Below are 10,991 nucleotides of genomic sequence, written 5' to 3'. Positions count from 1 at the left end.
AGTTGACCAAATACTTTTTTGTGGAACCGAAATTATTAGATTGATTCTGTATTTGGTCTTAACAACAAAAACCAAAAACAAATGTAATCACCACCCCCACCTTTTTCATTTCATCAATCTATATTATTGTAGCTACTAAACTACATTGACAAGGGAGAGTAAATATAATATTAACACTTGTTTGAAATTAAGACACATGTATGTCAGTTTAAAATAGCATTCAACCTGCGCTTTCACAAAAGCTCCTGCAATACCGGTTGCATTTACCAGGTCACGCACCTGTGTGCCGGGAATGCTAATCTATCTGGCGTATATGTCAAGGTCACTCGGTTACTGTATGTGCTGTTACCTGCTGGAGACACCATGGGGGACAAGCCCCGTCCCAGTGGATCAGGAGGGGGGTCTAGCAGGTGGGTGGGGTCTCAAAGCCAATCTCCAAGGTAGGTACAGATATGACAAATTACCGAACATTTGTATTTGCAGTAATATTTGCACACGCTTCAATCTTGCAACTAAATGCCGTAAACTGCATGATTAATCCATAGTTTACATCGTAATGAATGCAGGTATATTTTAGGTGTTCCAATATTGTAATAAATAAATAACATAATATATTCACGAGCTAATTTATTACCACAGCTTGCTAAAAAAATCAATATGTCTAACTACAGGGTCTTAGTGTGCTTCCTTGCCTGATTCCATCAGGCTATGCGGAAGTGAAACATATTGAGACCACTGTTCTTGATAGTTAGCCCGCTACCGATAAACACAGGTGCAGTATTGTGGTACAGAGGCCATGTATATTGTAGACAAAGCTAGCATTCAATTAACTCGGGCTCATGTTGTACATTACGCTTAAACCGCTCAATTCCCTCCTTGTTCACAATTCCGCCGAGGGCAAGCGAACCCCCGCGGCTGTACAAAGGGAAGTAACTCTGAATGCGCTTCATTTAAGTGTCACTGAACAATTCGAGTACCAAAACAATGTTTTCGTTTCCGTGACTCTTACAGGTTTGCAGGTGGCAGTATTTTAAATCCGACTTGACAACAATGTGAGACCACTATTTGACCACCGTATTGTAAAGTGAAAGAAAAGCCCCGGCATTGCAAACATGGAACCACTGTTTCGTAAGGAAAATGGCTGTGGTAAAATTTGTCTACCACCTACGTGGTTCGTTATTCTAGGAACCCATATTGGATGTTTCACAATGTGAATATGTATAAATAATCACATATTTGGTATTTATATTCACATCTATGTTTTGTGCGTTCTCTATTTATAAGGAACATCTGTAACAGTCAAAGATGTACTTAGGGACTGTTCAAAGATATACTTACTTATAAATGATTTTTGTGTGTGTGTGTGTGTGTGTGTGCGTGTGTGTGTGTGTGTGCGCGTGTGTGTGCGTGTGTGTGTGTTACCCACTTTGTTCTGGGGAGATGGGGGGGAATCAATGTTGTACATAGTAATATGAAAAAAATATAGGCTTAACAATTATGGGAGAGGGGGTTGATTTTGTACATGACATCGGAAGGGGGGACATAAACTAGAGGGGGGGATGCCATTCACAAAAATCATCATCTCCCTAATATTTCTGGAAAACACGTAGAAATAGTTGTAAGACATATGTCACGGAAACCACGGTCTTTTAGAGAAGGCCTCCCTATTGGTTAAGTGGATATAGTGAAGGTCGGTGATTCGAATCGCGACCGGGTCGTACCAAAAATACTTCAAAAGATTGTTCATGAATTTGTTGTTTCCCTGCCTGATAGTCGGCGTGATCTGGTTAAAACCAGATCTGGTCGGCGGGGAGAGTGGATGAGTGTGAGTGAGTTTAGTTTTACGCCGCACTCAGCATTATTCCAGCTATATGGTGGCGGTCTATAAATAATCGAGTCTGGACCAGACAATCCAGTGATCAACAGCATGAGCGTCCATATGCGTTGACATGTGTCAGCCAAGCCAGCGAGCCTGGACACCCGATCCCGTTAGTCGCCTCTTACGACAAGCATGGGTTACTGAAGGTTCATTCTAACCCGGACCTTCACGGGTGAGAGTGGATGAGCTCTGAATGACACTTGAGTATATATCTAAACAATGTCTTTCTCTTATATATATATATCAATTTATATTTAACGTTTCAGGTCCATTCTGATCAGAACAAGGACATATCCCGTGAATAGAAACAGCGTCCAGTCTGGATAGGTCCAAAATCAAAACTGAAGCACATAACCCTGAAGACTTAACCAGCTGGAAATTTGACGAACTGTAACAGGAATCAAACTTCTCCCTAGGCTGTCAATGGTCCTCCTGGACGGAAAACTGAGTGACGAGGAAGTGGGTTTATCAGTTACACCAAAATACTTGTCCAGCTCCACTCCATGTTCGGTTTTGTTTCAATGGCGAAGGTCAGAATACGTCGGTTCATGACGAGGTCGTATTGCGCGGCGATACTGATCGTTACGGTACTAACGTCACTGCTGACGTGGTACACTTATTCATCTGTTTGGGGAGGGTCGGGGGGAGCGAGATACTGGGAAAATCACCTGAAGGAGCAACAGGATTACCTGGACTACATCCACGACTCACGACTTCGTCAACCCACTGAATCATTTGACGATTACATCAACCCTGTGCATTTTAATTACCATAATTTTATTGAAAGGAGGGATAGAAAATACGCCGAGAAGATGGCAAAGAGGAATAAGAAGGGTAAAGTGTATGTATACAATCCACACAGACTAGTTCCTAGGAGTAGTTGTGTTCCTTTCAAGACTATGAAGAACAGAACTCGTCTCTGTGTTTACAGCAGGCGTCGAGATCAGTTCATTTCATCCCACATCCGGGACACTGGATCCTGGGAACCGGATCTGCTCGCAGCCATGGCAACGGCCTTGACCTCCGTCCCCAACATGCACGTGTTTGATATAGGATGTAATGTTGGCATGTATACCGTGTATGCTGCTTTGATGGGTAGAAAGGTTGTTGCTGTAGATCCAATTAGTTCAAATCTGTACTTACTCTATTCTTCTCTAACTTACGCCGGGGTCCATGACAACGTCCACCTTCTTCTCAACGCTGTCTCCGACCATGTGGAGCCTGTCAAAGTCCTCATCAACCGGTACAACTTGGGCGGGTCCAGGATAGAACTAGCATCCGAGTCAACACATAATACAAACGACACCATCGTTGATTCTATTGTGTTGGATGATCTGGTGCGTGTTGTGGACTTCAAGAAGGTGTTTATTAAAATGGACATTGAAGGTCACGAGGTGAACGCGTTCCGTCGAGCGTCTAAATTTTTCCAAACATTTGACGTCCGCTACATCATGATGGAGTGGATGTTTCAGCGCCACTCCCCTCACGGACGCGAGATCTGTAACTTCCTCATCAGGAACGGCTTTCTTCCCTTTAAACACATCACTGCACTTCAGCTCCTCAACCCTGAAAACTATTCCGCTTGGCCTGATAATATGGTCTGGATCAAGAGATGACTGCTGACGTATTATCCGCCACTGTGTTGGTATATATCCATGAGTATATATATATATACATATATACATATATACATATATATATTCTCAGTCTGATGCTCGTCGTGTACACACCATGATATCACCATGGACATGATATTACGAATGAGTGAGTGACTTTGGTACAAAGCCCCTATGGAACAGAATTCCATTTACATCAGGAAGTGTTTGCTTTATGTGGGAACAAACCTCGTGATGCAGATGGTTACAACTTTGGTGAAACCTACGACCACGGGTATTTTGCTGGTAAACCAATATATAAAGACAATTTTTGTTGAAGCAGGATTCAAACCCACACTCACAGATTTCTAGCAGCAGTTAATTGTTGCGTCTTGACGACAGCGTCCAACGATCTATCTATATAGTGTATGATAAGCAGAGTGCTGTTTTTGGAAGATATTTGTCCATGACACGTTATTTCTGTTATTTTCTGACATGACAAATGCACCAGTAATAGATCTTCTTCCTCATTTTAATTATTTATTAAGGTATATACGAGGCACTTTGACATTCTACATTTACTTGCCTTTATCATATTATGTGGATTTATAAAATACTTCCCATCAAAAGTTTAGACTCACTAGTGTAAATATAACCACTTACATCAGGCAACGGTTCTAAACTAAATTTTGCAAACTATTCCATACTGTTTAAAGGTACTGTTTACACATGAGCTGATGTATTGTAAAACAAATTCGTAAAGTTGAAAAGATTATTGTGGTGAGTGCAATAAATGATAAAAGTTAGTGAAAACGCGAATTCTTAACAAGATTTAAACCAAAACGCAGCTGTTCACATGCAGGATATTTGCACATACTTTTCAGCAATTTGATGCATGATCCTCGTGCAGTTCATCTGCATAAAGTTTGCAGCTAGCTCCCCCAAGTTAGTGGAGAAATTCATCTTCGATGTAACCACATATATATGCATAACATGTAGTGAGTGTTTTAAGTGAGTCTAAACTTTTGATGGGAAGTATATATTCAATATTGTGAATTTTACATAAGTATATTTGGAATAATCAAATCAAAAACATATTTTTACTATAAAAGATCATGTGAAATTACATGCATCTCCTTTTAGCAAGTATTAAAACTCTTTTATGTTGGATAATTGCAAAATGAAATAAAATTATAAGCTATAATTTGTGATCTGTTTTTGATACTCCATAAGACAACAGACCCACAATGCAACTCTCAGATGTTGGCAGAAACAACTAGGGCTGTGCAATATTATTCCTGTGGAGGAATTAAGTGGCCTCAAATGGACCAAGTTTTCTTTCATTTATCAGTAGAGTATTTCACATTATTTTCGTTTGTTTCATGATGGTACATATTTTATCAATTTATCAGAAATGCCTAAGTCTATGAAGGACTGTATAATGATATTCCAGTCAAGGATCTTAGTTATTGGAGGTCACATGAGATTTTAAGCTCAAGCCTTTCACCTAAATCATGTTTGGGCTTCATTTCACAATGGTTTACGTTAACACATGTTTATATTGGAGTTGAACCTGAATGAATCATACAGTAACGATAATTACAAACTGCATTGAAGTGCATATTCTATTGAAGCAAACAGCACTGACCATGAAAATCATGTTATACTATTACCTTTATCATTATGTTCTCAAAACTTTGTTGCAATACGTCAATTAGACATTCCACATTAAAGTTTCTATATCATTTTCTTTATCTTTAAACCACTGTCATACAGTCATACACAATGGGGACGAGGAGCCTTAAAGTGTGGTGTAAAACCAACTAAGAACATGACAAGACAGGTTTATTTTTCTCAGAAAGCATCCACTTTGGTGCAACAGAATATAAATATACATGTATTACATAAACAGTCAAGAATGGCGATATCAGTAGCATAGGTCATATTAACTTGTTAAAAACAACATATATATATTTCGACAGATTCTTAAATAATTCTGACATTTGTCTTAAATTAAATTATAATTCATTAATAATTCATTAATATAAAGACGACGTTCTGTACATCTAAATAGATAGTGTACTTCATCTGCAATGACTGGAGAATAGCACATGTCGAGGACATGTTCTCTTCTCACGCCATCTGCCTGTTTCTGCTGGAACATCATGGTGGCTTGTTCTGAAATTCAAAAGCGGGAGATATAATGATTTTTCGAGAAGTAAAAATTGTTCGAAAGACATGATTTCTATAATTAGTTCATAACTAATTCCTTTAGAACTTTTATTAACGGAGCTTCGCCAGGATAGACAGAAATTGTCCCTTACGGTGATTTCTACTTCTACTATTGTAATGAAACCCGTTTGGGGGAATAATTATATGGATTTCTGAACACATCACTCAGTCCGCATCTATTCAATATATCCTCTACATTTTTAAGCCAAACACTTTCTTTACCATTTTTTATTTTATCATACATGATGTCGCACACAGAGAGCTATTATGAATTTATGATGTACCCGCTTGGACAGAAACCTTCCAGTCAATATATCACAATATGTCTTGCACTATCTCTTAAATTATTGCAATATATCGCAATATGAGAATTAGGGCAATATCCAGCCCTAGAAACAACACTATATTTGTACATGAATTGTCCCGCTCATATGAACATATGTAGCGTTAAACACAATCATATACAGCTTTTAGAGCTGAAACTTTGAACCTAAGTAATCAATGTTAACGTCTTACGTTATCTATACGTCAAGCGATCCCAACCTTTGACCCTTTCGTCACGTGTTACATGAACTACTGGACATGCGCAGAACTCAGGCAGCAGTCATAATTTTGTATCAGTATGTTTCATTAAAAAAGTAAAAACATTATTGAGATGATGTCTTTCAGTGGCATTTAGAAGTTGTACATTGATGTCCAAGATATTTTTTATGGATTAAACTTCTTTTTTAATTTCTCTCACAACGTTTCGAGACCATTCCAGGTCCCTTCATCAGGTTCACTGGAATGGTCTCGAAACGTTGTGATAGAAATTAAAAAAGAAGTTTAATCCATAAAAAATATCTTGGATATTATTGAGATGATTCATAATAGTACATTGTGGTTATGTGAACAGATAGCCTCTTTCCTTCCACTGATTAAGCTGAAGAAATATACGAGACCAGTGACACGGATATCCAAATCTGTTTTCAAATCAATGCATTAAGATTCAGAATTACAAGAAACAACCCAGAAGATATTATTTTAAGATGGATGACTCCAGTGACTTTAATTACTTCCACTTCACGTTTAGTAATATTCCAGCAGAATCACTGTAGATGTATCAGTGATGACACCAGGTGTTGACGTAACGGGCGTCGTCGCGACTCGCAGTACAGAGTTGCATCCATAAGCAATCTGTCATCGTATCCCAGTTGCGTAGATAGATGCTCATGCTGTTGATCACTGGGTTGTGTGGTCCAGACTCGATTATTTACAGAACGCCGCCATATAGCTGGAATATTTCTGAGTGCGGCGTAAAACAACGACCAACCATAAGCAATCCCAGATCCGCTTAGCATGTGTTCGAACCCCAAATTTGCACTGATGATGATGCCAGGATGTGTCAGCTGAGTAAATAGCAACAATGCGACAATTGTATGTAGAGACAGCGCTAGCACAGTAGCTAACTGTGTTATCTGTCCCTGTCGGATGTCAGCACCTGGACTCAGTAATCTGACGACATGGCGTATGTCAAGGTCACTCAGCTACCGCACGTACTGTTTACCTGCAGCTGACACGATGGGGGACAGGCTCCGTCCCGGGGTATCAAGATGGAATATAGCAGGGGTTGGGCTTTCGCCTCAGTCCGTAAGGTAGGTACATATAATGCTTTCATTTGTATATGAATTATGGTTTTGCACTCCTACAATCCTGTAACTGCCATCTACAGCAGCGAGTTTAATCAATTGTTTACATTACGAATTCATGGATGTTTCGAAATTTTCACTGTTTTTAGATTTGAGGAAAATGAAAGTAATCATGTTTTATATAATTAGTAGAGGCAGCTTGATATTCCATAGACAAAAACATAAAATATATTTATGGAAGTTATCAGAGCAAAGTGTGTCCCCTTGTCTGAATCCCTCTTCCAATGCGGAAGTGTGACCGCTCACCATATTTCGCCCCAGGCCGATAAACACTGGAGCAGGTTTGTGCTAGAAGCCTTGGTATATAGCGGACAAAGCTAGCAGTCAGGTTTATGACTTAGACGCAGCGATAAAATCTATTAATTCCACCCCGGTTGACATGTTCACTCAAGGCAGACGAAGCCTGCAGCTATACAAAGGGAAGTAACTCTGAAGGCGGTTAATTTCTCTTGAAGTCTCAAAAAATCTTTTAGGCCCAAAATAAATGGTGTTCTATACGTATCAAATGATTGCATGGAGGAACGTACATCTATATTTGACTACGAAGCGAGACCCATATTATTCATTAGACTTGATGAGGAATAATTATGAGCCTGGAATACATACAAGCTGAAGATCAAGGTTAGAACTTCATCAACCCAAGCCTAATGGGGCGTTCAGGCTCGGTCACATGGTTGGTGCATCTGATCGTATCCAAGGTGTGTAGTATTGGGTATTTAAATCCCTTACTGGCTTGTCTGGTGCAACTCGATTATACAGAACGCCGTCATATAACTTTATTTTTGTAGAGTGTGGCGTTACGCAACAAACAAATAAACAACTCAGAATACACTAGATCCAGTTAACCGACCTGGCCCCGATTTCTCGAAACAAACTTAAGTTTTTACTCAAATTTCAAACTGAGTTTTACAATTTGCAACAGCTGAATATTTAACTCAACTGCATTTTGAAAATAAAAAAGCCCAAACAGCTAAAGTAATCTATCCACCAAACTCAAATTGTCTACTACGTTAGAGTTTAATATCGATTTCACTTTATTCTGGGAAATTTATTTTCCTGCGTTTTCTCAAATTTGAATAAAAACTCTCACTTAAGTCAAAACTTACACTTAAGTTTGTTTCGAGAAATTGGGGCCTCGTCAACCAGAAAAGTGATCAACGTACTGGTTTTTCCCCAAGAATAAACTGTTCTGTTTTTTTTCTCCAGCTTCTACGATGTTCTGAACAACGACTCAGAATGAACACAGTCGATTCCAAATCCAAACGATAATGGAGGAAAACATCACGAACGGCGCAATTCACGCAACAAGGTTATCCGTGTTCCACCTGGTCGGACAGCTGAGCGACGAGGAAGTAGGTGGTCAATGATTCAGCAATACTTGTCCAGCTCCACTCCATGTTCGTGTGAAAGTCATGGTTCATCAGTTCATGACGAAGTCGTATTGCGCGGCGATACTGATCGTGACGGTACCAACGTTCCTGCTGGCGTGGTACACATATTCATCTGTTTGGGGAGGGTCGGGGGGAGCGAGATACTGGGAAAATCACCTGACGGAGGAACAGGATTACCTGGACTACATCCACGACTCACGACTTCGTCAACCCACTGAATCATTTGACGATTATATCAACCCTGTTCATTTCAACAAACATAACTTTCAAGAAAGGCAGAAGATAAACTACTCAGATAAGAAAGCAGAGAGGAATAAGAAGGGTAAAGTGTATGTATACAATCCACACAGACTGGTTCCTAGGAGTAGTTGTGTTCCTTTCAAGACTATGAAGAACGGAACTCGTCTCTGTGTTTACAGCAAACGAGATCAGTTTATTTCATCTCAGATCCGGGACACTGGATCCTGGGAACCGGATCTGCTCGCAGCCATGGCAACGGCCTTGACCTCCGTCCCCAACATGCACGTGATTGATATAGGATGTAATGTTGGCATGTATACCGTGTATGCTGCTTTGATGGGTAGAAAGGTCGTTGCTGTAGATCCAATTAGTTCAAATCTGTACTTACTCTATTCTTCTCTAACTTACGCCGGAGTCCATGACAACGTCCACCTTCTTCTCAACGCTGTCTCCGACCATGTGGAGCCTGTCAAAGTCCTCATCAACCGGTACAACGTGGGCGGGTCTAGGATAGAACCAGTATCCGAGTCAACACATAATACTAACGACACCATCGTTGATTCCATTGTGTTGGATGATCTGGTGCGTGTTGTGGACTTCAAGAAGGTGTTTATTAAAATGGACATTGAAGGTCACGAGGTGAACGTATTCCGTCGAGCGTCTAAATTTTTCCAAACATTTGACGTCCGCTACATCATGATGGAGTGGATGTTTCAGCGCCACTCCCCTCACGGACGCGAGATCTGTAACTTCCTCATCAGGAACGGCTTTCTTCCCTTTAAACACATCACTGCACTTCAGATCCTCAACGTTGAAGAATATTCCGCTTGGCCTGACAATATGATCTGGATCAAGAGATGACTGCTTTGATGTTGGACCAAACTCGGAGGATGATTCGTATATAACGAGTATGTTATAATCAGTTGGGAGCTAGCTACCAAGAATGCTTTCATTATCTGTCGAGTATCGAGAGAGAGTATTGAGGATGACAAGAGGATGTACATGTTAACTTTCAGATGATGAATAATATATTGGATGACGTTTTGTTCATTGTATCGCGCATTTCAAATATATTCCAGTAATAATATAAATATGAATATCAAAGATGCTTGTTTGTCATTTCTTGGAACGAGTGTTTATTATTTAACACCTGTATATTATGGACTCTCTCTGGTCCGGACAGTACAAACGCCGGGCAAAGTCCCCAAACCTGACCATCCGATCCACAAAGTCTCCTGTTGGGATAAGCAGGTTATTAGAACCACGTTTTAACTCGGTATCCTCATTATATATATGATACAAACGCGCAAGATATTTTATGAATAATATCTATTCACTACCCCGCCAGCTCTTCTGACCGAAGAGTGAGTGAGTGAGTTTAGTTATACGCCGCTTTTAGCAATATTCCATTTAATATTACCCGGAATATTAAATAATAATAATAATATTAAAAGCGGCTCGCTCACTCACTCACACACTCACTCACTCACTCACTCACTCACTTCGCAACATTATTCATAATACGATATATGATACATGATAACAAGATAACGTGAAATTCTCTGTGCGACAACACCGCCATTCTTCCCCGATAACATCGAACTTTACACCTTGTAATTAGAGCAAGGACCCAGCAATGGTGGATACCGCTCGCTGGCCTAGCAGAATGACGGTGAGTACCTGTATACAACAGTCAAAACCACACCTTTTTTTTATTGTCTATGATACAAACACTGATACTTATATTCACAATACAAAAATAACAAGATATACTCATGCCAATAATGGTTGTCACCCCCTTCAATTTTTTTAATTGGAGAGGGGTGGGTGTGAGTGTGTGGGGGTTGGGGTGGGCAGGGGTGACAACCATTATTGGCATGAGTATATATTGAAAAAAATATCCCAATAATTTGTCTTGGGAGACTGCCGCGTAAATATTCATGTATCCTATAATCATTTTCTTATA

General features: G+C 39.9%; 3 protein-coding genes across 3 annotated transcripts in view; all 3 read left to right on the top strand.

Annotated features, from left to right (window-relative positions):
- Positions 1 to 271: 271 nt before the first annotated feature.
- Positions 272 to 4,675, top strand: LOC124253694. The gene is made up of 2 exons (XM_046687508.1): positions 272 to 440; positions 2,146 to 4,675. Exon 2 carries the CDS (start codon positions 2,383 to 2,385, stop codon positions 3,493 to 3,495), a length of 1,113 nt encoding a protein of 370 aa, XP_046543464.1. The 5' UTR covers positions 272 to 440; positions 2,146 to 2,382; the 3' UTR covers positions 3,496 to 4,675.
- A 2,512-nt stretch (positions 4,676 to 7,187) lies between these two features.
- On the top strand, positions 7,188 to 10,129 carry LOC124253717. Its single transcript, XM_046687529.1, has 2 exons — positions 7,188 to 7,340; positions 8,601 to 10,129. The coding sequence occupies exon 2, from the start codon at positions 8,807 to 8,809 to the stop codon at positions 9,884 to 9,886; it is 1,080 nt and encodes a 359-aa protein (XP_046543485.1). The 5' UTR covers positions 7,188 to 7,340; positions 8,601 to 8,806; the 3' UTR covers positions 9,887 to 10,129.
- Positions 10,130 to 10,637: 508 nt separating this feature from the next.
- Positions 10,638 to 10,991, top strand: part of LOC124253696 — a 47,220-nt gene continuing 46,866 nt past the window's right edge. The window contains exon 1 of the mRNA XM_046687510.1: positions 10,638 to 10,697. Coding sequence (XP_046543466.1) covers positions 10,662 to 10,697 — 36 coding nt within the window. The 5' untranslated portion in view covers positions 10,638 to 10,661. The remainder of the gene's footprint in view (positions 10,698 to 10,991) is intronic.

The sequence above is a fragment of the Haliotis rubra genome, unplaced genomic scaffold, assembly GCF_003918875.1.
Source record: "Haliotis rubra isolate DU_JTF1 unplaced genomic scaffold, ASM391887v1 Scf55, whole genome shotgun sequence".
Classification (NCBI taxonomy): domain Eukaryota; kingdom Metazoa; phylum Mollusca; class Gastropoda; order Lepetellida; family Haliotidae; genus Haliotis; species Haliotis rubra.
The sequence above is the reverse complement of the archived record's forward strand: the minus strand, read 5'-3'. Positions and strand labels throughout refer to the sequence as shown.

Bases quoted from the DNA above. Each gene is read 5' to 3' on its own strand.
- LOC124253694 (XM_046687508.1), top strand. From the start codon at position 2,383: ATGTTCGGTTTTGTTTCAATGGCGAAGGTCAGAATACGTCGGTTCATG.
- LOC124253717 (XM_046687529.1), top strand. From the start codon at position 8,807: ATGGTTCATCAGTTCATGACGAAGTCGTATTGCGCGGCGATACTGATC.